The 22,639-nt window shown below is 60.2% G+C and overlaps 10 protein-coding genes across 10 annotated transcripts; 4 read left to right on the forward strand and 6 right to left on the reverse strand.

Annotated features, from left to right (window-relative positions):
• Positions 1–4: 4 nt before the first annotated feature.
• HETIRDRAFT_47592 (uncharacterized protein) lies at positions 5–388 on the forward strand (the record flags this gene model as incomplete). The annotated part of the gene is made up of 3 exons (XM_009544920.1): positions 5–37; positions 98–244; positions 335–388. 3 exons carry the CDS (start codon positions 5–7, stop codon positions 386–388), a joined length of 234 nt encoding a protein of 77 aa, XP_009543215.1.
• A 1,540-nt stretch (positions 389–1,928) lies between these two features.
• HETIRDRAFT_439243 (uncharacterized protein) lies at positions 1,929–4,922 on the reverse strand. The gene is made up of 9 exons (XM_009545905.1): positions 4,790–4,922; positions 4,384–4,726; positions 4,258–4,316; positions 4,152–4,189; positions 3,852–3,870; positions 3,683–3,775; positions 3,498–3,630; positions 3,033–3,442; positions 1,929–2,979 (listed from the first exon to the last, which is right to left on the reverse strand). Exons 1-9 carry the CDS (start codon positions 4,821–4,823, stop codon positions 2,396–2,398), a joined length of 1,713 nt encoding a protein of 570 aa, XP_009544200.1. The 5' UTR covers positions 4,824–4,922; the 3' UTR covers positions 1,929–2,395.
• Positions 4,923–5,056: 134 nt separating this feature from the next.
• On the reverse strand, positions 5,057–7,432 carry HETIRDRAFT_458251 (uncharacterized protein; the record flags this gene model as incomplete). Its single annotated transcript, XM_009545906.1, has 8 exons — positions 5,057–5,323; positions 5,384–5,719; positions 5,785–5,853; positions 5,924–6,021; positions 6,088–6,313; positions 6,387–6,446; positions 6,520–6,613; positions 6,675–7,432. 8 exons carry the CDS (start codon positions 7,430–7,432, stop codon positions 5,156–5,158), a joined length of 1,809 nt encoding a protein of 602 aa, XP_009544201.1. The 3' UTR covers positions 5,057–5,155.
• A 13-nt stretch (positions 7,433–7,445) lies between these two features.
• Positions 7,446–9,657, forward strand: HETIRDRAFT_473217 (uncharacterized protein). Its single transcript, XM_009545907.1, has 11 exons — positions 7,446–7,613; positions 7,679–7,780; positions 7,861–7,955; positions 8,107–8,164; positions 8,237–8,293; positions 8,377–8,466; positions 8,516–8,721; positions 8,795–8,980; positions 9,048–9,120; positions 9,208–9,346; positions 9,438–9,657. The coding sequence occupies exons 1-11, from the start codon at positions 7,485–7,487 to the stop codon at positions 9,524–9,526; spliced, it is 1,224 nt and encodes a 407-aa protein (XP_009544202.1). The 5' UTR covers positions 7,446–7,484; the 3' UTR covers positions 9,527–9,657.
• Positions 9,658–10,201: 544 nt separating this feature from the next.
• On the reverse strand, positions 10,202–10,633 carry HETIRDRAFT_244038 (uncharacterized protein; the record flags this gene model as incomplete). The annotated part of the gene is made up of 2 exons (XM_009545908.1): positions 10,202–10,318; positions 10,394–10,633. Coding segments are annotated over 2 exons (357 nt in total), but the record flags the coding sequence as incomplete, so codon positions are not given.
• Positions 10,634–10,846: 213 nt separating this feature from the next.
• On the forward strand, positions 10,847–11,802 carry HETIRDRAFT_473219 (uncharacterized protein; the record flags this gene model as incomplete). The annotated part of the gene is made up of 4 exons (XM_009545909.1): positions 10,847–10,972; positions 11,068–11,126; positions 11,199–11,413; positions 11,484–11,802. The coding sequence occupies 4 exons, from the start codon at positions 10,847–10,849 to the stop codon at positions 11,636–11,638; spliced, it is 555 nt and encodes a 184-aa protein (XP_009544204.1). The 3' UTR covers positions 11,639–11,802.
• Positions 11,780–14,184, reverse strand: HETIRDRAFT_473222 (uncharacterized protein; the record flags this gene model as incomplete). Its single annotated transcript, XM_009545910.1, has 10 exons — positions 11,780–11,984; positions 12,061–12,168; positions 12,345–12,520; positions 12,601–12,733; positions 12,839–13,028; positions 13,163–13,303; positions 13,356–13,520; positions 13,582–13,683; positions 13,772–13,903; positions 13,990–14,184. The coding sequence occupies 10 exons, from the start codon at positions 14,182–14,184 to the stop codon at positions 11,875–11,877; spliced, it is 1,452 nt and encodes a 483-aa protein (XP_009544205.1). The 3' UTR covers positions 11,780–11,874.
• Positions 14,185–14,519: 335 nt separating this feature from the next.
• On the reverse strand, positions 14,520–15,753 carry HETIRDRAFT_47527 (glycoside hydrolase family 105 protein; the record flags this gene model as incomplete). The annotated part of the gene is made up of 3 exons (XM_009544919.1): positions 14,520–15,031; positions 15,084–15,525; positions 15,595–15,753. The coding sequence occupies 3 exons, from the start codon at positions 15,751–15,753 to the stop codon at positions 14,520–14,522; spliced, it is 1,113 nt and encodes a 370-aa protein (XP_009543214.1).
• A 612-nt stretch (positions 15,754–16,365) lies between these two features.
• On the forward strand, positions 16,366–19,550 carry HETIRDRAFT_155557 (major facilitator superfamily; the record flags this gene model as incomplete). The annotated part of the gene is made up of 17 exons (XM_009545911.1): positions 16,366–16,465; positions 16,589–16,697; positions 16,753–16,835; positions 16,895–16,907; positions 16,961–17,029; positions 17,088–17,210; positions 17,263–17,416; positions 17,469–17,624; positions 17,759–17,863; positions 17,918–18,037; positions 18,093–18,151; positions 18,300–18,404; positions 18,465–18,499; positions 18,559–18,722; positions 18,779–18,836; positions 18,891–19,293; positions 19,352–19,550. 16 exons carry the CDS (start codon positions 16,366–16,368, stop codon positions 18,905–18,907), a joined length of 1,470 nt encoding a protein of 489 aa, XP_009544206.1. The 3' UTR covers positions 18,908–19,293; positions 19,352–19,550.
• On the reverse strand, positions 18,864–21,198 carry HETIRDRAFT_473230 (uncharacterized protein). Its single transcript, XM_009545912.1, has 9 exons — positions 20,961–21,198; positions 20,854–20,913; positions 20,631–20,797; positions 20,523–20,577; positions 20,047–20,457; positions 19,667–19,987; positions 19,512–19,614; positions 19,310–19,461; positions 18,864–19,249 (listed from the first exon to the last, which is right to left on the reverse strand). The coding sequence occupies exons 1-9, from the start codon at positions 20,970–20,972 to the stop codon at positions 19,046–19,048; spliced, it is 1,485 nt and encodes a 494-aa protein (XP_009544207.1). The 5' UTR covers positions 20,973–21,198; the 3' UTR covers positions 18,864–19,045.
• Between the last annotated feature and the right edge of the window lie 1,441 nt (positions 21,199–22,639).

A 22,639-nucleotide genomic window follows, 5' to 3' on the forward strand; every position in this document is an offset into this window, starting at 1 on the left:
AGCCATGTCGAAAGCATCCCAGCCAGAGCTCAAAAAGGTGCGCTCTCCCGTCCGACAGCGTCTGCCCCGGCGCTCATCCCACCCACAACCGCTGTAGTTCATGGACAAGAGGCTCTTCGTCCACCTCCAGGGCGGCCGCAAGGTCAGCGGCACCCTGCGCGGCTACGATCTTTTCCTCAACCTCGTCATCGACGACGCGTTCGAGGAGACCACCCCCGCACAAAAGCACCCCATCGGCACCGTCGTGCGTCCCCCCCCTGCCCCTTCTTTCCCGCCCGTGTCCCGCCCCCTGCTGATGCTGCCCCCTGCCGCCGCCGCGCATCTATCTCTCTAGGTCATCCGCGGCAACAGCGTCACATCGATGGAGACGCTCGAGGCCATCCGATAGTACTCACCTCAGGGGGCCCGTGCTCGAGTACCCGTACGAGCTGTACGAGGCTGTGGAGAGGCGGTCGTGCTTGTATTTTTTTCTGCCGGTAGGCTCTTTGTCGCTGTGTTATCAATCCCATCAACTCGCATTCGCATCGAACGTCTTTCGCTGCGCTGCCCTGTCGCCGTTTCTCAATAATGCACGCGATTGCGGCTGTCGCTTGTTCAGACCGACAGGGATCATGACCCATCCTTGATCGTCGTCCTTGCCATGTCGACCGACGCATCATGGACGTGATCGATGCCAGGACAACATGCGAGGAGATGCAAGGCTGCACGTATGATCGGATGCTTACCGTAGCACTACCGTAGTCGACTTGTCTTCCCATTTGATCTCCAAATACTCCGTACGGACATAAGACGCAAACAATTTGTGTTTGACACTTCGTACAACAGCCTATCTCAGGACATATACCCAGATATATCCTCGAACACTTTTCTCAACGCACGCAGGACCGCAGGTTCTCTCTGTGTTCCAGAGTGACAGTTTGCAACTTTGCACAAGGCCTTTCAAGAAGCTCTCAATAGCGAGGCGGCCCTCGGAGAGGGCCTTGGGAATTAAAACAGCTATCTGCCATGAGATTGCGGAATGTACAAATGGTGCCAGGTGGTGCCCGGACGGCTGTGTAATCTCAGAATATACCCAGATATACCCTCAAACATGAAAGAAACATCGAACAGTTAGATCTCTGCCTCGACAATGCTTATAATTTTCATAGGATGACCGTGGGAACCAAAACCCTATCAAAAAAAAAACCCCCCAACCCCAACCCCAGCCCCAACCCGCCCAATCTCACACAACACTCATGCTAAGGTTAGGGTCAGCCCTCCGCCGCATCAAAAATAAAGAGGCCCGCCCAGCCAGAGTGGCCAAAGCGGGACCAGCCAAATATATAGACAGTGCATGCACCGAGGCACACACAAACCACAGGTGCCCCCTGCGGACAGGGTCGCCGTGCTATGGGAGGCTCCCGTGGCCCACGAACTCGGGTCCGTGAAGGAGCTCATGCCGTCAAGGTAAGTATGAGGAGATATGATGGAGGGGGGCGGGGTTATATATGGGGGGGCGGGGCGCACGGACCAGGTGCGTTTGGGCGCGGGGGTGGGGGTAGTGGTGGTGGTGTGTGGTGGTGACGCAGCGGCCGCATGGGCTCGCGCGGATCACGGCTCCGAGACGCTCCGGCGACACCAAGGAACAAGATGCTACACGACGGCACTAAGACCCTCTAAGACCTCACTAAGATGGCTATCTTGCAAACTTGAATACTTCCTCTCCGAGACATCACGAAACCGATCGCCACCGTCGATCACACATCCCTACACATCCCTACACATCCCTACAGTATCCCTGCACATCCCTACACCCACCCACACCCAAACATCACAGCACTATCTATTCGCACAGTAACCAGTAAACCACGTACATGCGCTCCTCGAGCCCGAGGGAACCCGACCGAGCCGAAAAAAAACAACTTAAAACGCGCCGCACGGCGCACACAAGCATCTGCAACGTCAAAGTGAAAGACGCAGACAGGGAAAAAAAAATACACGCATGTAATGGATTGAACAATGTGCACATGGGAGGGGGAGGCGGGGGAATAATGATCAAAGAACAAACACATCAATCAGATGGAACAGGTTTGTGTATATGTATGGACGTATGGATGAACGTATGGATGTATGGATGGATGCGCAGGACGACGTCGTTGAATGTAAAATACGAGATCGGTCGCGGGTCGTTGGTACAGGCGGGGCGCAAAGACAAGACAAGACGGGGGGGCAGCGGGCGGCATTGATACAGCGGCATTATGTGTGCTAGGCGTGTGTTCGAACGGAGAAAGCGGAGCGGGGCGCGCATCACGTCGTGCGCGTAAAAAAGAAACCCCGCGTTGGGAGGAAGGAGCGGAGGAGAAACTGGAACGGACGTGCGGGTGAGGTGGGGTTCAGCAGCGATCGACGGCGGGCATCACAAGTGCATCGGGCTCTGCGGCGCATCGATCGTGTTCGGGTCTAGGACGGCGGCATGCCGCGCGAGCGAGCTCTCGCCGTCCACCCCACGCTTGTGCCTGCGCCCGAGCAAAGTCGCGCCGTCGAGCTTGAGCTCAAACCCAGCGCGATTCGACCGCCTCGGCGCGTCCCGCTGACCCGCGCGCCCGTCATAGATCTCCTTCGACCGCTCGACCGCCGTGCCCTCCACGTGGTCATCGTCCTCGTCCTCGTCGTCCTCGTTCAGTCCGCCGAGGAGCCCCGCCATGCCGGCACCGCCGCGGCCCTTGTATGCGCGCCGCCGCGCGCCCTCTTCCTCCATCCGATGCACGGCATACGTGATATCGAACGCTTCCTTCAGCGTCGCGAGACCCGGAGAGCGACCGTCGCGCCCGCCGCGGGCAGAGTACAACAACGGGGAGTCTATGGGCATTTCCACAATCCTGGGCGTGGGCGGGGGAGGAGGGGCCGGAGCAGCATTGCACCAGGGATGAGCGAGGAACTCGTCGATGGTGTATCGTTGAGCGGGATCGATGCAGAGCAGATGCGTGATGAGGTCTTTGGCTGCACAAGGGAATCGACAAGGGCTTCCAAGTTACCATATGAAAAGCACTTACCCGACGAGCTGATATCATCCCACCAAGGGCTCAAAAACGTGTAGTACCCTCGAGCGACCTTTTCCGTGAGGACGTTGATGCTCTCGTCGTAGAACGGCGGGAAGCCGCACAGAAGCGTGTACAACACGCATCCCATCGCCCACATGTCGACGCTCTTCGAGTACCGCTCGTCCTTGACGATCTCAGGCGCGGTGTAACCGACCGTTCCGCAGGGCGTCATGGTCTCTTCGTTCCATACGACTTTGGACAGACCGAAATCGGCGATCTTGACGCGCCCGATACCGCCACCTCCGACGCCGGGTATGAATTCGCCTTCGTCCTCTTTGTCCTCGTCGTACTGCCGTTGCACGGGGTGCTTGGAGGGAATGATGGGTATGCGCTCGAAGAGCAAGTTTTCGGGTTTGATGTCCCTGCAGCGAGAATGAGCGTCACCGCAGCCTCCGTGCGCACCACAAAATGACGTACCGATGAACGACACCGCGCTCTTCGTGCAGATATCTGATCCCGTGCGCGACCTGGAGGATGACATGTCTCGCGAGGTTCTCGCTAAAGTACGTGAGCTTGACGATCTGATGGAACAGTTCGCCGCCCTCCAGCACTGATTGCGGGGATCAACAGGGAGAAGCGGGGACGGCAAGGGGATGCCTCACATTCCAGGACCAAGAAATAATGTTCTTGCGACTCTGAGAACGACAGGAGCTTGACGACCGAGGGGTGGCTCGTCGTCCGCATGATCTGGACCTCTGGACGGGCGGACAAGCGAGCGCGCGCGTGTACCTGGTCAGGCGACGAGCTGAGCAAGAACGGAGGCGACGTTACCTTTGAGGATATTTGCGCGCTGCGGAACGAGAAGCGAGGGTCAGAGACACGATGGGCGAGACAACGGTCGAGATGTGGAAACGAAGAGAAAAGGGACGGGACGGGGACGAGAGGCGAACTGCACCTCTGTGACGCGCGGTTTCTTCTTAAACCGGGGGTTTAGGTGCTTGTCGTCGGCCTTGCGAGGGCGGACGAGCACGCGATATCAACGGGCGGCATGGCGAGGCTGAGGTCAGAGGAGGGAAGGAAAGCGAGAGAGAGAGAGAGAGGCGGGGCGGGCGCGCGGGAGAGGACACTGACCTGGGTCGTGGTGAGCTCATACTTGCGGACGACCTTGACTGCGGGGGCGAGACGGGGCCGCGTGAGGAGGGCGACACGCGAGAAGACCTTCCCAAAACGGACGCACCTGCGACTTTCTTGCCCGAAGCGAGGTCGAGGGCCTTGTACACGTTCGAAAACGCGCCGCTAGATAGGGGCCATCGGGGCGTGAGATCCACGGGATCTATGTAGAAAAGAAGGCGGACAGACGCACTCTCCCATCTTGACGACGAGCTGGAAGCGCTCGAGGCCCTTGTATTGCGGGATCTTGTCCTTCGCCTCGCGCTCTTCCTGGACGATCTGTTCGACCTCGCGGGCGTATTGCTGGGACTTTGCCTGTGATTGGGACGAGGGCGGTTGTGGAGCGGCTGCAGGCTCCGGCTGCTGCTGCTGCTGCTGCTGCTGGTGCCGGTGCTCATGGCGGGGCTGTGCCTGGTGCTGAGCGCGGTGGTGGGAAGACTTATCGGGAGGAGGGTTTGCGGCGGTGGTGGTCGGAGGAGGAGGGGGGGACAGCTCTGTGTCCTTGTGATTATGGCCCTTGCCATGTCTGATGAGATCTGGAAGAGAACCGACGGGTGAGTTTGTAAATCGCGGATGAGCGATAAGAGGAAAGAAGGCACTCTTGAACGCGTCGACGACGGCGCCTGGAGGCATGGCGAAGGAGCTGGGGGGCGAGGGGGACGGCGGTGGGAGTGTGTGTGTGTATGCGTGTGGCAGACGTGGGGACGGAGAGCGGGCTGCTGGGTATGGCCGACAAGGGACGCGGGCGTTTGGACTGGCGACGGACCGCCCGCTGTTTTGGAGACCTGGCCCTGACGTCACCGCCCTCGCCGTACGTCATCCTGTTGTTCACCCGCTCCCACACACAGTCCGCAGACCGGCCCATTGCTGGCTTACTGTACTTAGATCCATACGTCGCCGGGCGTCCCAACTAGGCTACTCTACACTGGCACCACGTCCACCGCCACGTCCACCGCCACCGGGCCTCACGACCGCTCCCCGCCGCCCGTGCCTGTCCGCAACCCAGCCCCCGCGAACACGCTCGGCGCCCGCCGCCGCCCCGCCGAGTCCGGCGTCCCCACCGGCGTGCCACGCTCCACGTCCTGCCACGAAGCCGCCGGCGACTGCGGGGGCGTCCGCACCAGCAACAGTCGCTGTTTCCAGCCCACACATTCAATATCGTCTTTGTGAAGAGGAGCGCACACACAACGCACCTGTGCGGGCGAAACACCCACGAGGCTCAGCGAGCTCGGCCTCGGCCTAAGCACAGGCACCACCCCCGCCCTGCCCGCCACCGCCGCGGCCTCCCCCCGGTCCCCCCTCCGTGGCCCCTCCGGCCCCACGCCCGCGTCACCGGCCGCCTCCTCGCCCCCCTCCCCCGGCGCAGACGGCGCCCACGCGATGATCCACACCCCCGCGAACGTCGCCCCGCACCCGTACAGGAACGTCACGAACTGGTGGAACTTCGCACGCCGGAAGTCCCCGTAGAGGATCGCCGAGCCCAGGATCGCCGACAGGTTGAACAGCACGAACTGGATCGGGATCACCACCTATGTGCGCGCGCGCGCGCTCGTATCAGCCCCGACCGACCGACCGACCGCGCGCAGGGACGCACCTTGCTGTCGTAGCGCATCAGCGCGCGGTTCAGGTATTTAATCTGGCCGATGCCGGTGCCGATCAAGATCTGAGTTGCGTGCGTTCTCTCAGCGCGACCTGTCGAGAGACGAGCGAGGAGCGGGAGGAGGAGGGCGCACCGCTAGTATAGGATACGTGATCCACTCTGCGAACACATCCATGTACTCCATCGTAAGCAGCGTCGACACGCCCTTCGTCGCGAGCACCGTGAACCCGCCTGTCGCGCGCGCGCGAAACGTAAGTCCTCGTCTGAACAGAAAGCGAAAAGCAAACGCGAACGCACCGAAGAGCGCGCAGAGCCCGATGTCCACGAGGACCCACTCGCCGCGCTCCGACAGGCCGGCGAGGACGACGGCGCCGACGAGGTACGCGACGGAGTACGCGACGAAGATGCGCTGCTGGACGGCCGCGAGGAGCGCCGCGGGCGGGAGGCGCGTGTCGGACGGGTTAGACGAGAGCACGACGGTCACGGCGCCGACGATCGCGAGCAGGATGCCCAGCAGATCGCGCTGATCGCGCGCGACGACGGTTGGTCTGGCGTGAGCCGACTCGCGCGCGGGCACGACGGGACGGGGGACTTACGCGGCGGAAGCGCTCGCCCAGGAGCAGCGGGGCGAAGAGGCAGTTCGCGATGAGCGCAAACTGGGGGCGCGCGCGCGCGCCGCGGGCGCAGGGTCACTGTCAACGGTCGATGCATCGCATGCGGAGGACGCACCGTGCCTAGGGGCGCGACGATCGACGCGGGCGCGAACGCGTACGAGATGAAGTTCCCCAGCTCGCCGACGTTCATGAGCAAGAACCCGGCCCACCTGCGCGCGCACGCGCACTCAACATCGGCATCGCAGCGGATTGAGAGGCCAGCGGACGCACCACAGCTTCGACTTGAGATAATCAGACTCGCTTCCCTCGTTCCCCTCATCCCCGCGCCCCCGCACGCCCTTCCTCCCCCGCGCAGCGCTCATGCGCCGCCCCTTCTGCCCCGCGCCCACCGCGTCCGTCTCCCACCGCAACACCGCGCCGAACGCGCGCCGGGCCCGCCCCTTCCCCTTCTTACCTGCGGCGCTCGCTACCATCTGTGCGTTCCGCCGCGGGCCGAGCGGGACCTCCTCGACGATCGCGCCGTACGTCCGCGGCGCAGGGTACTCGGTGCTCGAGAGCGACGGCGACGGCGAGGCCGCGCGGATCGGGACGAGCAGATCCGTCTCGGACGCCTCGCCGTCGCCGTCCCCCCGCTCTTCCTGAATGCGCGCGGCGTGCGCTCCGAACTCCGCCCCCGCCCCCGCGCGTGCGGCGCGCTCGCGCTCGAGGCGGCGGTGGGCGAGCTTCTGGAGGTTGAGTGCGAGGCTGATGAGGACGTTGCCGGCGACGGCGACGGCGATGCCTGCTGCGGTCGCGCGGGAGAGCTCTGGCCATTCGACGTCGATGCCCTGTATCGAGGGCGGCATTGTGGGCGGGCTTAGGCGAGTGCGCGGGTGTAGAGTAGCGAGTGCGCGGGTGTAGAGTAGCGAATGCTGGCGCTGTACGGCGCCGTGTGCGGCACGGGGAGGTGGATGGGAGGATATAAGTAAGGGACGGACGGGGGGGTGCAGCCAGGCGATCGCGGCTTCGGCCACGTTCCCACGGGCCATAAAGCAGCATTACCGCAGACACTGCGCTGTATCACCCCGAACGACTGCTCGCATGCGGGCTCGACACGTAGCGCACGCCGTCCCCGCCTTCCCCGTCTACTCCGCCGCCTTCCTCTCCCCCTCCGAGCTCCTCCTCGGCGGCGGCGGCGGCTCCTCCAAGAGCGGCATCAAGAACAAGCTCGTGCGTGCATCCTCGCTGCCCCTCCCCGCGTTCGCTCACAGACGCCGCCGTGGCCATCGCGACAGAGGCTGTACCGCGTCGATGAGTTCCTCTCCATGAAGCTCGCAGACGAGCTCGAGCTCGACGCAGGCGAGGACGCCCCGATGAGCATGGCCGTCGACCCTTCGGTGCGCACCCCCTCCCCTTCCCCTCGTGCCTCGCACGCACGCGAACCTGACGACCAAATGCCCGACCGACCGCGCTGCAGACGCGCATCCTCGTGTGCGGCATCAACAGCACCCCGGAGAAGATGGAGAGCGGCCAGAACCAGAACTGCCGTCTGTACGCCGTCGGCGGCACCCAGTGCGTGTCCCTCCCTCTCCCTCCCTAACACACGCGCGCACACACACGAATCCCCGTCCTAACCCCCCCCCCTTCTCTTCTCCTCCCGTCGCCCCCACGACCGATCCCGCGCGCCGTTCTGCTCTGTGCCTTCCCGCGCTCTCGCGCGCAGGATCAAGCCCCTCACCGCGCTGGGCACCCTCAAGTCGGACGACCCGGAAGACTACCAGGTCCGTCCGTCCGTCCGTCTGCTCTCCCCCCCACACGCGCAGAAACGCATGCTGATTCGATCGCACACATAGCGGGTGACGACGGTCTCCCCGGACGGCCGCTACGTCGCCGTCGCCGGCACACACGACGTGAGCCCCCCTCTTCCACCCGGCGTCGTCGGCTCCGTCCTCGTGCCTCGTGCTCACGCTCACGATCGTGTCCCCGCGCGCAGCTCACCGTGCTCGGCCTCCCGTCCCTGGCCCCGATCGGCACCCGCCTCGAAAAGGACGAGATCTACGACGTCGCCTTCTCTCCCACCTCCGTGCGCCCCTCTACCTCGCCAGCACGCACACCGGCTGACCCCTCTGCAGGTCATCGTCGCGACGACGGCCAACCTCCAGATCTACGCGCTCCCGCCTGGCGACGACGACGAGTCCGAAAAACAAACACGTGCGTCGAAGGGCAAGGGCAAGGGCACAGACAAGGGCGCGCCCGCGGCGCCGCTCAAGCACCTCCGCACCGTCGAGCGGCCGAAGCTCCCCGGCGGCGAGCCCCAGAGCGCCTTCCGCGCCGCCCGGTACGCCCTCCCCCCTCTTCCCCTTCCTCTTCCCCTCGCGGGCACACCGGCTAAGCGCACGCGGCACGGCAAGGTTCAACCCGCAGGACGCGCGCGCGTTCTACACGGTCGTCAACACCGCGCCGGCGCGCGGCAAGGGCGCGCGGGGCGCCAAGGCGGCGCCGCGGCGCGCGTACGTCGTCAAGTGGGACGCGGGGGCGTGGGCGGTGGATAAGGTGAAGAAGGTCGGGGATAAGGGCGTCACGTCGTTCGATGTTAGGTGCGTGCGCGCGGCGCTGTTCCTAGTGTGCGTGCTGAGGGCTGGATGGCTGGGGCGGGCGGTGTAGCGCGAACGGGAGGTGGCTTGCGTATGGGTCGTCGGATTTTACGATCGGGCTGCTGGACGCGCAGACGCTCACGGTCAGTCGCGCGCGCCCTCTCTCCATCGCACCGCCTCTCACTTGCTGACGCCCCCCCGCGAACGCGACCGCGACCGCGCCCGCACAGCCGCTCCTCTCGATCCTCAAAGCGCACGAGTTTCCGTCGACGACGCTCCGCTTCAGCCCGTCCTCGCGGCTGCTCGTCTCGGGCAGCGCGGACAACACCGTGCGGATGATCGCCGTGCCCGAGACGCTCGGCGACAGCGGTGCGTGCCGTCCCTGTCCTGCCGCCTCGCGTCTCCTCCTCCTCTCATGTGCGCGGGCGCTCGCTGACGCGTTGCGGTTGCGGTTGCGCAGCGTGGGGGATGTACTTCGTGCTCCTGATGGCGGTGTTCGTCGTGCTGTTCGCGCTCGCGGTGCAGCTCTTCGTCGTCGGCGCGCTCTGAGCGACGGCGGCGCGTGGCCTGGGCTTGGGTGCTGTTCGCGCGGCGTGGTGGAGGATGGTGGAGCTCGTAGCATTTTGTCTTTCTATTCTTTCTCTTTCAATGGGACCATCGCAGAATACATCCGCGCGCCCACATCACCGATACACACAACTTCTAAGCTATTATACACTGGACGCGGGGCTAATCATAGTCGTCCTCCTCCACGAGCTTGCGCTTGACGCCGTTCTGCGCGGGTGGCGCGGCGGCGGCGGCGGCAGAGACCTCGAGCACCATCTCATCGGCGCTCTCTTCGTCGTCGTCATCGTCGTTGTCATCCTCGTCGTCGTCGTCCCCGCCGGCGAAGAGCCCGTCCTCCTCGTCGCTGCCCTCCTCGACCTCGCGCGCGACGCCGCCGATGCCGCCAGCCACGGGCATGTGCATGTGCATGTGCACGTCGACGTCGGACGGGGTATGGACCGCGCTGATGGGGTTCACGGGCGGCGGGACGGGAGCGAGCGGGGCCACGGGCGGCGCGGGGATAGTAGCGGGCTCCATATCCTCGTCCTCGTCCTCGTCCTCATCGTCGTCGCCGCCGTCGTCGGCGTCGGCGTCGGCGTCGGAGGCGGAGGCGGGCTCCTCGATCTCCTCGATCTCCTCGTCGAAGAGCTGCGGGGCGGGCGGGGGGGCGTTCGGGGCGAGGGCGAAGTCGACGGCGGTGAGGCACTCGGCGGGCGGGGGGAGGCGGAGGCCGAAGGTCTCTGGGACGGCGGGGAGGGGCTGGGCGTTGGTCTGCGTTGCGAGCGAGAGCGTGTACTGCGTGCGTGCGAGCGAGCGAGCGCCGGAATCAGCGTGCGCAGACGGGGGCGCGGCGGGGGCGCGTGGGCGTACCTCTTTTGGGACGCGGCCTGCGAACTCCCAGCCGACGCGGGCCTGGACTGCGAGGACGACGTCGTCGTGCTCGATCTTGTTCGGGCGGGCCGCGTGCTCTGCGTAGATGAGCGCGTCGGAGAGGACCTGGGCGGTGTAGCGGTTCGCGAACTCGAGGAGCTGGTGGAGGACGGCGGGGTGGGCGTCGTGCACGGTCGGGGTGGAGGCGAGGAGGAGGGCGACGGCGCGGGCGGTGGGCGGGAGGGCGTCGGCGGCGGTCGCGGTGGCCGTCGCGGTGCGGGACATGGCGGCGCGTGACTGTGACTGCGTGACGGGTTGGCCTGTGGCGATTGGCGGCTTTGGCGGGTGACGCAAGGCAGCAGCCAGTCGTTGAAGCTCCGCCAGCCGGGCCGGGGTGCAGCCGGGGACTGACCCACCCACGCCGGTTGCGTTCTCTCTCAGCAACCAACGACCATGTTCCGCTCGCTCTCGTCCACCGTCCGCACAGCAGCCCCCCGCGCATCCCGCCTCGCCCCGCGCCCCGTCCTCGCCCGCGCATACCACGAAAAGGTCATCTCCCACTACGAGCAGCCCAGAAACGTACGTCACGCCCCTGCGTCTGCCCAATCCCCGCCGCCCGCGCTATCTGATAACCCGCGCTCACTGCACCCCCTCCCTCCCTCCCTCTCGAACAGGTGGGCTCGCTCCCCAAGAACGACATCGACGTCGGCACAGGCCTCGTCGGCGCACCCGCGTGAGCCCCTCGCCGCCACCGCCGTCGTCGCCCACGCGCTGACTCACGCCCTCCCCCATTTTTTTCACACAGGTGCGGCGACGTCATGAAGCTCCAGATCCGCGTCGACGAGCACGGCATCATCTCCGACGTCAAGTTCAAGACCTTCGGCTGCGGCAGCGCCATCGCCTCCAGCTCCTACATGACCGAGCGCGTCAAGGGCCTCTCCCTCGAAGAGGCCGGAAAAATTAAAAACACAGAGATCGCAAAGGAGCTCGCCCTGCCCCCCGTCAAGCTCCACTGCTCCAGTCCGTAATCCTTCCCCGTCGTCCTTGCGGTATCGAAATGCTCACGCGCTCGGCCCTCGCTGTCCCGCAGTGCTCGCGGAGGACGCCATCCGCTCCGCCATCCGCGACTACCACTCCAAGCGCTCCAAGATGTCGGACCCCAAGAAAGCCAAGGGCTTCATCGACGTCTCCCAGAGCGCAGCCACCGGCCAGACCGTCGCCACTGCCCACCCCGGCGGCGAGTAATCCCGCCGTCGCCGCCTCCTCCATGGACCCCTATCCGTCTTTCGTTTCTTCTTCTCGCTTTTCGCTGTCGGTTTCTTGCGCTGGAGCCCCCTGTAGTGTACGATATCCACTATTGCATCTTACATATATACACATCGTCATCGCATGCACCTTTTTCTCGATCCGCGAAACGTGTGGGAGCAGATGAAAAGCAAATGATAGAGTACAGGGGTAGGTGAACGGTGCAGTCGAACAGGCTAGCCTGACCCTTTTTGGCCCACGAACGAGAACGTGCCGCCCGCGAACCACCGGTCGTTGGCCTCCTTGACGCGCTGCGCCGCCGCAGCGGGGTTCGTCAGCTCGAAGCCTGCCGTCGTCGGCGTCGCCATCATCACCACCGTCGGCGTCAGGTGTGAGAGAGGGAGGGAGGGCAAGCGACGCACCTTGCACGGGCGTGACGACCAGGGACGACGCCGTGCCGGACGCCTGCGAGGACTGCGCGGCGCGCGTGAGCGCCGCGGTGCGCAGCTTGTTCGCCTTGGACATTTTTGCTGGCGACGCGAGGAGAAAAAAAAAGAAATCAGCACCGCCGGGCCGACGACACTCACGGTAACAAGGAAGACAGAACAGGACTGGAGCGAGCGCGTCCAGTGCCTCGAACGCGCCGCGTCGGGCAAGGAAACGCAAAGGAAACGCAGGGAGAGGGGAAGAGGGGGGAGATGCTCACCGCGGGACTTCGCCTCGCCCATGCTCGCGCGGACCTTGCCCGTGCCGCCGCCGATCATGCCGAGCCCCTTCGTCTGGTCGAACGCGCCGACCTCCTCCTCCGCCTCGCCGAACGCCATCCGGTTCGAGAGCTTCCGCAGCTCCGTCTGCGCGTACGCCTCCTTCGCCTTGCGCGCGCTGCCCGCCGCGCAACGACATCGGAGTCAGACCGTCAGCCGGTGCGTTTCGTCGAGCGAGGAAAGGGGGGGGGGGCTCACCGCTTGCCGCCGCGCCGCTTCTTGGGGCCGTCGTTCGGGATGGGGAGCGCCTTGACGACTTTGGAGGGCGGCGGGGCGGTCAGGCGGTCGAGGTGCTTCTCGATCTTGTCGCGCAGCTCGTCGCCGTACCCGCCTGCCCAGCGCAGCCGCAGCGATAAAAAGACGTCCGCGTCAGCACGCCCGCGGTCATCGGTTAGAGGACAGGAGGGCGAGGAGAAGAAGGAGAAGCGCTACTGACCGTCGCGCCGCCGCCGCTCGAGGTCCATCCGCGCGGCGAGCACGCTCTTGGCGCCGACCGCGCGCTGCAGCTTCAGCTGGTACTCGGCCGGCGTCTGCTGCACGAGCTCGGACTGGTACACGAAGCCCGTGTGGCGGCGCTGCGTCGCCGACGAGAACCCCGCCGCGATCTTGCGCTGCGCGCCGAGCAGCTGCGAGCGTGCACGGGTGCGCGATAAAATATGAACGGCGTTAATCATCATCGACAACAACAGGCGCGAAAGGGCGGATCGGGGGTCAGCGTCGGTGAGTGGGGGCGCGGGGGCGGGGGGGCGGGACGACGCACGTGGACGTTGCACGCGGGCATCTTCGCGAGCCCGGCGAGCCCGCCGGCGACGCCGAGGAGTTTCGCGGCTGTGGTGGTCCCGACGATGGCTGATAGGTTGGGCGCTAGCATGTTCATACGCGAACTCACGTACATGAATATCTGCGCGCCGTGAGCGACCGGTTCTGAGAACGGAGAGGTTCGCGTTGCGCACCTTTTTGCGGGCCTCCTCGAGGCGGTCGGCGAGGTCGCATGCGCGTTCTACGGTGTTCCATGCTGCTTCTGTGAGAGGCTGGCCGGAGGTCGTTGTCGCCGTGACGAGCACGCTCATGATGACCGCGGGCGGCAGGACTCCTTGCAGGTCTGCTTTGGTCGGGTCCTGGGCAGAGCATCAGCGCTCTCTCGCGCTGCACGCAGAGAGAGAGAAACGCGAGGCGCACCTCGTGGTTCGCGAGCACGCGGACCGCGCGGATGTACATGTTGGGGTCCGCGACGAGCTGCTCGAGCTCGGGGAACTTTGGGGCGTAATGGTCTCGGATAAACTAGAATAAACGCGCGCGGAGGAAGGGGGGTGTCAATACCTGCGGCGAGGCGACGACCGGGCGCAGATAGTTGCCTTGCCTTGTGCACGACGAGGATTTCGTTGTCCACGTCGACGGAGAGGTTGTTCGCCTGCACGATGACGTTGTATTCCGGGTTGGAGTGCGCGGGCAGGGCCATCTGCTCCGCGGGCGAGGGCTGCGCCTGGTACTTCTCGATCTCCTGCATATGCGGGCGCGCGCGCGTAAGCGTGGGCGTGAGCATCAGCGACAGCGCTAGCGCTGGAGGGGGCGCGGGGGGGCACGCACCTTGAGGATGTCTGCCATGCGCTTGCTGCCTTCGAGCTTCGCGACCTTGGTCACGTCGTCGATCCCGCCCAGCTCCATCCGCTGCACCTCCTCCGCGTCGAGCTCCTCCGCGGGCTTCACGCCGCCCTCCAGCACGAGCCCGCCCGCCTGCTTCTCGTCGCCGCCTTCGCCGCCCTCCTCGTCGCCCTCTGACATCCCGTCGTCGGACGCGGAGGCCTTGCGCTTCAGGCCGTTGGCCGACGGGGTGGCGTTGTGCGCTTGCGCCTGCTCCTGCTCCTGTTCGTCGTTGATCTCGTCTCCGTCGTCGGAGAGCCCGTCGAGGTCGGCCAGGAGTTCGTCTGCGAGTCCGCTCATTGGCAGATGTGGACGGTGGAAGGGGTGATGGTGGTGGACGGTGGTGGAGAGTGGAAGCGTCTTTGAAATCGCGTAGCGCGCAGGCACGTGGCACGGACGTTAGCTGAAGCTCGACCGTCCATCCACTGTTCCGAAAGCAAGCTTGCGAACATCTAGCTCCATGAGTACGATGAATTCTACAGGAATGTACGCAAATACTCCGTCAGAGCCAACAAGGCGAGGCTCTGGCCGTATGGCATGCTCGTCAGCGGGATCTTTTTGTATTCCTCCACCTCGTCGAACACCGGCGTGCCAAACGAGACCCTCTGCAGCTCCCCCCTCTCCGAAATATTCCCCAGTACCGCCTTCACCGCCTTCTCGGCCGCGGACACGTATCGCGCCTCCCGGGGAATCAGCCGCAGCCTCAGGGACTTGAGGATCCCGTACGCAAACCCTGCCGTCGCGGAGGCCTCGAGGTAGGAGGTGGCGTCGTCGAGGATGGTATGCCATAAGCCCGTTTCTGGATCTTGCAGCGCGACGAGGGCGTCGATCTGGGCTTTGAGCGCGGAGACAAGGAACAGGCGGACGCCGTCCGTCGATGGCAGCTGCAGCAGCTCGATGAAGTCGGGGATGGAGACCGTTATCCAGCAGTTGCCGCGTCCCCATCGCGCGCGCCCGAAATGATGGCGCCCGTCGAACGTCCACCCTGCTCGCATTGCATTCGTCAGGATAGTTCTATGAACGCGGTGAGAACACCGTACCGTGGAACCACAGACCCGTCTGCGGATCGGCCAGATACTTTACGTGCAGCAGGAACTGCCGCTTCGCCTCCTCGACGTACTCCGGTCGCCCGAGCACCAGCCCGATCTTCGCGAGCGGGAGGACGCTCATCATCAGCGTGTCGTCCCACAGCTGCTGGTGGTTCTCCACCAAGTACGTGATGTGCTGCAGCCCGCCTTCCTCTGTCCGCGGCATGTCGTGCATCACCCACTCCGCCCAGGCGTCTAGGTGCGCGCCGTAGTTGGCGTGCCGCGCCTCGTGCAGGTAGGCTGCGGTCAGCAGGGGCGACATTGTGTTGACGTTCTTCGTCGTGCCGATCTCGAACCGGTCCTTGAACCAGGCGAGAGCTATGCGCAGCGCCTCGTCGTCTCCGGTGATCTCGTGGAACTTGAGAAGACCGTACAATCCGATTCCGTGCGTCCACTGCCATCCGCGCCCACATCAGCCGTATTTCTAACACCTTTTATAGCAGGGTAGGTGCTGTTGGCTCACCTCCCAGTCGTTCCACCCTTTGGTGTCGATAACACGCCCGTCCTCGAGCGTCATCAGGAACTCCCCCGTCTCATCCTTGATGTTCACCAAGCAGTCGATGAGGCTCCTGATCTGCTTCAGGAGCGCAACCTTCTTCGGGTTGACGTTCGCGGCAGACATGCTTGTTTGATGTAATAGCAAGAAGGTTTATTCGGTGCATCGCTCCGTGTCCTGGTCGTTATTTGAGGAGGCCTTGACTGCGATCGGAACTGGCTCTCATTATGGACGGCAGCGGGCCGGGGATCAGTCCGGACCGCTTTTTACGCCCATGGAGATCAGCTGCCGGGATACTTACACCTCACATTGTTCGTGAATGTGTTCTGCCGCCTCAATGTTAATTAATCCCGACTCGTCGGGGCACTCGTTGGATCTGTGTTCGCTGCACATATGGCCCACAAACTCCATGCATCTTCACCGCGAATGGATGGAGTACTCGGACGGCGTGGCCTGGGTATCTGAGGGTATCCGCCGGCTGATAGCTGCAATTTTTAAACCAGCTTGCACATCTTCTAGGCACATCTACTTCTCTGCGCCCGATTCGTGGGGCCCCACGGGGTTCGAAGTGCCAAGCACCCTCAAGCACCGCGCCGCTGTTCATGGGACTCGCATCTTCTCCATAAAGTTCAACACCAGGGCCTATTCAGGGCCGTCGTGTCTCGCTAGCGGCGTTGGCGATATATAATCGCTGAAGGCTCTCCTCAAACCAGGCGATCATCTTCGTCCTCCGAAGTCATGTCAGCTTTGGACAAGGACAGCCATGAGCCTTCCGTGCAGATCGAGGATACCGACAAGGATGTCTACTCTTTCCGGAGCGCTTCTCCTGGGACAGACGGTGCGTCGTCGTATCCCCCTTTCATGTGCGACTGACGTATTGACGGATGCGCAGCACCTGTAAAGGGAATCGATGCGGAGATCGCCGAGTTCTTTGCCGACGCAGAGGCGGTCGGAAAACAAGGTGTCCCCGAGATTGACGACGCTACGAACAGACGCCTGCGATGGATGATCCACAAACGCGTTTTGGTTGTGATGGTCGTGACTTACTTTGCGCAGACTCTAGACAAAGGGTGCGTAACAAGCCTTCACAGCCGGGCTTGACTCAATGAACTTGGCGCGTCGCAGAACTATCAACTTCGCCTCCATCATGGGTATCCGCACGGACACGAATCTCCACGGACAGCAGTATGCTTGGTTGACGACATGTGGTCCGTATTGTAGCTCTGCATCAGGCGTCCATACACTGATTTTGATTGCATTCAACTAGTGTATATCGCGATGTATGCTTCTGAAGATTGACCACGTCCGAATGTCTAACTCACGGATTTCCCAGTCTCTGCTGGGAGTTCCCTGCCAACCGCCTCCTGCAACGCCTTCCGGTTGCGAAGCTCTTGGCTTTCAAGTACGTCCATCCGTCGACGTCGTCAGAGCTTCGCTATATGAATATGCGCCTTCGAAAGCATCACAGCTTGGGGAGCTATTTTGGCCTGTACTGCTGCATGCAAGAATTTCACTGGGTTGGTGATAGTACGCACCCTGCTTGGAATGTTTGAATGCATCTGCCAGCCCGCGTTCGTTTTCATGTGAGTACCACGATCGCGGCATCTCCTGCGCGCTCACCCTCCACTCTACAAGGTCTACCATGTGGTATACTCGGGAGGAGCAAGCTCTCGTGATTGGAGCGTTCTACTCTATGAACGGCTTCCAGCAGTGTGTTGGAGGTCTCATTGCTTACGGTATAGCACACATTGAGCACGCCAGGCTGAAGAACTGGCAAGTCCTATTCACGGTGTGTAGCTGCTTATTTCTCGTGAGCCGGTTCGCACCTCAACCAGAGATAGTTGCTTGGATGTGTCACAGCATTGTGGGGTATCTTCGTCTTGTGGTGGCTCCCCGACAGCCCGATGCGCGCGCGCTGCTTCTCCAAAGAGGATCGTCTTCTTATGGCTGAACGAGTGAGGAAAAACGAGACTGGGATTCAGAACAAGGAGTTCAAGGTGCGCGGGTTTTCTACGTTCGTGACACCAGAACTCACTTTGGTGTCTCAGACATATCAAGTAAGTGAGTGTTTATGTCGAGTTGACTCAGAATCTCGCCAAGATGATCTGACGATCGATCACAATCAGTCGAGGCACTCACTGATCCCAATGTTTGGGCCGTCACCTTGATATCGCTCACAAACGCCCTGCCGACTGGTGGACTCGGCGCCTTTTCGAATATCATCCTCAATGCTTTCGTACGACCTTCTTTCACAAGGCAGAAGGCAGATGCTGATTCATTCCTCTCTCAGGGATTCACTCAGCTCCAGACCTACTTGCTTGCTATCGCGCAAGGAGCAATCATTATGATATTCTTGTTCAGCGGAGCCTATCTCTCGAAGCGCTACAACCAGAAGCTCTTGTTTGCTTTCGTACGTAGCCAATGCACAAATACCTTTTCGGATGTTCCTTGAGCTTTCCTCGCAGCTGTACACCTTGCCGAACATCGCTGGAACGATCGTCTTCCTCAGTAAGCAAGAATCACTGTTTTACCACCGTGATTCTCTCTGAATCGATCCATCCAGTCGTCCCAACAAATCATCACACCAAAGTTGGATTGCTCCTTGCCTTCTAGTAGGTTTTTGCCATCCGCATACCTATTGGAAAGCTTCCAACCCTTCCAACCCTCCCTAGCTGTACACAGGGTTTTGGGGCGGTGGCTGTTCTGAATTTGGCAGTGATGTCTGGCAACGTAGCTGGCCGCACCAAGCAGGTCATTGCCTCTACGCTGGTATTCGTGTACGTCTCATAAGCCATCACGCAGTCATCAGAGATTTGATCGGGTATTCAATGGTTCAGTGCATGGGCCGTTGGAAATGCGGTTGGCCCCCAGGGTGCGTCATGATCGCTATCTTTCGCTGCCATCATCGCCATAACAATCTTTTCGTCATAGTTTTTAGAGCCAACGACGCCCCACGCTACATCAAGGCATTCATCGCTCACATGGTCGTTTATGGTGTCCAGCTGGTCGTGATAGTCACGTTGCGTCTGCGACTCATGCGTCTTAATGCTCTGAAGCGACGCGCACAGAAGGGCTTCGACGATGCAGCAAACAGGGTGCGCTACTATATGACCTCGTCTTCCTGCTGTTCCACCTCTGACCAGTGATCTAGGAACGAATTGAGCACAAACACGCATTTGACGATCTTACGGACAAGGAAAATCCGGATTGTAAGAATTCGACGCACTCTTAGAGATGGCTTCTGACAACAACATCTTTTACAGTCCGTTATGTCTATTGATCTCAACGAAAGCCTCTACTACTCTAAGGCGCATCTGCAATCCCGTGCCGCAGCCTTTTCTCATGACTTATACATACGAAGCTCAACTAATACGTATGAATGACGAGCGCTAACAAGAACTGCATGCCGAGCAAGAAATTATGTGTCGAACCCATACGTTCCATCTACTGTCAAGATGGACATCCCACCATCCTTTGTGACCCGTTTTCTCGTCTTGATCAACAGAGACCGACGGCCAAGTTGACCTAGCCTACGCTTTGTGCCGTTGCTAGCGCCGGTGGAAGGATTGTTTTCTTCCAGGATAGCGAGTCCGGACGGAGCCAAGACAATGGCTTCACCAGTCTTTGAATGATGCAACAGTTAGAAAGCAAGATATATGACTGGCAGTAAGCCAACACATACCTTCAGCTTGACGATTTGGTCGAACGTATCATGACCTGACAGATCCGCTGACACGTGTTTGGCTAAATGGTTCCACCAAGCTGATGATGAGAATCGGTGCATTATCGCCAGAGACGACAGCTCGATGAAAACAGGCGGTATGATGGTGGGCTCTGCGGTACACTACTTGGTATTGAGTTACACTGAGTCCGGTGTCACGTACCTTGCGTGCTCAGAACGACTCTCATCGCCATATGTCTCTGTTGACGGATGAGAGTCAACAACGCCTTCGTAAGTCCCGATGCGGCTCTGCTCTCGGAAAGATACTGTGTAAAGCGTGAGAGGTGTGAGACGTACAACAAGTAGGACAGTCAATACTTTATGAGCCTCGTCTACGACAAGGACTTTCCCGGTCGACACATCTGCTCTTTCGAAGAGACGGAGAAGAATCTCGAAAAGCCCGCAAGCGGAGGAAGAATCGATGAAAGGATCCGATAAATCTATTATAGTGATCCTCCCTTCACAGAAACGGGATTTTGAGGCTGTCTTTGGGATATTCGGCGAAGTGAAGGACATCAACAGATCTAATCGTTGTTGAATTCCACTCAACTGTGCGGGATTGAAGGTCTTTTTCTTCGTCTCAAGGATGTTGAGAAATTTTGTGTAAGTGTATTTCTCGCCCAAAGTGCGTAGAATCGCCTTCAACGTTGTATGATAAGTTCGCAAAAAGAAACGGCATAGTCTATCGATGAACATACCTTGACTGTCTGAATATAAAGGGGCGCGGCCTCCGACGAGCCAATAGCCATCATAGAAAGAAATGCAGAGGCATCAAGCTCCGATTCGGAGAGGTACAGTGGCTCCACTTGTACACGTTTTCCCAATGGTGCATATAAAGCTGTCATCCGGTTCAACGATGAGGGAGAGACATAAACGCGGATATCTGGCGGCTGCACGCCGCGGTACTGGCTAGCGCCCAGGAACGCAACCTCACAAGGCCTCGAGCTAGAACCGGTCTCACCAAAATGAAGGACCAGGCCGGACAGCGGCTTTTTAAGTTCCCCTGTGGCTGGACAATTCGGAATAAACATGCTCTCCAAGAGCACAGATACCGTGTGAGATTTGCCCGATCCCTGCACACCACAGACAACGGCCGAGAACGGGGCGTTCTACAGATCAGCACAGCGTCAACGATCCTCAGCATCCAAGGGCAAGTGACCAGGATTAATCTTACCGTATTCACATAAAGCCGTCTATCAGTTGGGGGAGACTGAGCTCCAGAAGGAGATCTACCTCGGGAGTCAGACCTTGTTCGCAACCATACCACGAACAGAGCCCTCACCGTATGCTCATGATTGTTCCAAGGACACCATACTGCAGGACATTTTTACCCAAATTAGCCTCAAGATACGCCTCTCGAGTGAAAATCGGCGCAGTTCGGAGCTCATGCGTCTCACTCTCCCCGCTATCCGTATTGAAGGAGAGATTGTTGAGGAGCAAACTTTCGTCCTAGATCATTAGTCAGCTTGCGAGGTTCGCGAAGTAAAGCCATCAAAAGGACTGACCTTTAGGTCAAAGTCGACTGCTGAATGACTGGTGGCTCCGTAATCAGAGGCTTTGACGAGCTTGTCGAAAATATGAGAACAACTTCGCACATTCTGATCGGTCTTACCGGGGTAGGCATGAGGATAGTAAAGTCAGGATTTGTGACTTTAGACAGTCGATATATAGGGACGGATAAACAGCTGTTTATCGCGACGAGAGCAACACGCTGAGAGGTATAGGTATGCAGCGTTTCACAATCAGCAATTGGAGGTGACAGGTAGACAGCTTCCTTGCCAGGGCTCCAGAAGGTTAACTGACCGTAACAACGTGATCCAGAAGTTATCAGCGCAGCAGCAGCCTTGTTCCGATCAAGAAAGGTACAAGTCAGATGTCAGCGTGGTGGACTAGCTGACGCTAAGCATTTCAGGAAAGGGGGTGCTGCTTCGCCGTATATATGGTGTCCACGATGCAAGCTGCGGCGGACGTTGACCACGCACTGGACCCGCCGCGTTTCTGCGTTCGCAGAACTCCCCTAATTCAGCTAAGATCCCGTCACATAGTTGGTCAAAGTCTTGAGGTTCCCATCCCTGGAAAGAATTAGTAGGGTGTCGGGTTTAAGGCGCGTTCTTAGAGTAAAAATTCGTACTAATCTTTCCATGTAGGTGAGAAGACCTGAGTGCCTTACAATTCTCTGCTACATCGGGATTCCAACGTAGTGCTACGCAATTCCAGAAAAGACAGACGCACATAAGAAATAGATCAAACTTGTGTTCTACGCGCAGCACTCACTCGACAGCCTCATGCGGAACGTAAGTCCAAATCAGCGAGAATGCACCGAAACAGGGTTTCTAGAATGATGTCGTATGCTAGCAACGTCAAGCACATGCGAATGGATTGCACATCGAGATGCTTAATTTCCGTCGACGATGTGTTTCCGGAGCGTCTCCGATCGGTATCACAATCACTATTCATCGATCCGCAGGGACAAACTACGGTCCCTCTATGTCTCAGAGATTACTGCCCTATGAATGAAATCAAGTCGCTTACTGGACTTACCAGATGAGGATAGATGCTTCTTCATCCGTCGTTATACGGCGTCGCACTATGACGAGTAGAAATCGATGGCCAAGTTGGGCGACAAGCCTGTTGAGAACTGGTCGAAGTTTGTCGTGGCCATTCCTGGTGGGGACAGGCTGGTGGCCTCGCCGGTCTGTCAATTAGGATGCAAATTTGTGAATGCCATTGAAAGTGATGCAAGCTCGTTGGCGCAACTTACTTTCAAGCGAACAATCTTATCGCACAGTTCATTCGCAGATATCTCTTCGGAAAAATATTGCCTTCTTCCAAGGTTGAAAATGAGACACAGTGATCATGGGACATGTGTCACTCAGGGCGGCAGGTATGGTAGCAATCCTGGAGCCCACTGTGACAGAAACATTCAACGAACTCACTGGACCCCTTTGATTTCGATGAAAATGCTGTATTGAGTCCCACCTCACACAACTCCTCCTTCCACATAGAAACATTGGTTTCTGTGACCTGAACACCATGGAATGGTCTCTAAGATCTTCGGGTTTTGAAGGGGACCTTCCTAAGAAAAATTGGGATGAGTAAATGAGGAAGACTTTTAAAGAAGACTACCTACCATGCGTCCACTCTATCATTCAAGGCCGAAGCTGAGATTGTCTGCGAGGTCACATAACACTACAGAGGACCAATCTGAGCAAGGGTGGACCTGCAGGTAGCATAGCTGTGCAAGTGCATGAGGTAGATCGAACGTACATACCCCTACCCATATCGAAGCTG

The sequence above is a fragment of the Heterobasidion irregulare genome, assembly GCF_000320585.1.
Source record: "Heterobasidion irregulare TC 32-1 unplaced genomic scaffold scaffold_03, whole genome shotgun sequence".
In the NCBI taxonomy this organism is placed as follows: domain Eukaryota; kingdom Fungi; phylum Basidiomycota; class Agaricomycetes; order Russulales; family Bondarzewiaceae; genus Heterobasidion; species Heterobasidion irregulare.

Excerpts from the sequence above, each read along its gene's own strand:
- HETIRDRAFT_439243 (XM_009545905.1), bottom strand. The coding sequence starts at position 4,823 with ATGCCTCCAGGCGCCGTCGTCGACGCGTTCAAGA. Across the intron at positions 4,190-4,257 it reads TTCGGGCAAGAAAGTCGCAG|TCAAGGTCGTCCGCAAGTAT; the intron begins GTGCGTCCGTTT and ends TCGCCCCCGCAG. Across the intron at positions 3,631-3,682 it reads TTATTTCTTGGTCCTGGAAT|TGCTGGAGGGCGGCGAACTG; the intron begins GTGAGGCATCCC and ends CCCCGCAATCAG.
- HETIRDRAFT_473217 (XM_009545907.1), top strand. The coding sequence starts at position 7,485 with ATGCGGGCTCGACACGTAGCGCACGCCGTCCCCGCCTTCCCCGTCTAC. Across the intron at positions 7,781-7,860 it reads GCATGGCCGTCGACCCTTCG|ACGCGCATCCTCGTGTGCGG; the intron begins GTGCGCACCCCC and ends ACCGCGCTGCAG. Across the intron at positions 8,294-8,376 it reads CCGTCGCCGGCACACACGAC|CTCACCGTGCTCGGCCTCCC; the intron begins GTGAGCCCCCCT and ends CCCCGCGCGCAG.
- HETIRDRAFT_473230 (XM_009545912.1), bottom strand. Across the intron at positions 20,578-20,630 it reads GGAACAATCATGAGCATACG|ATCTCCTTCTGGAGCTCAGT; the intron begins GTGAGGGCTCTG and ends CTCCCGAGGTAG. Across the intron at positions 19,988-20,046 it reads TTTATATTCAGACAGTCAAG|GCGATTCTACGCACTTTGGG; the intron begins GTATGTTCATCG and ends ACAACGTTGAAG.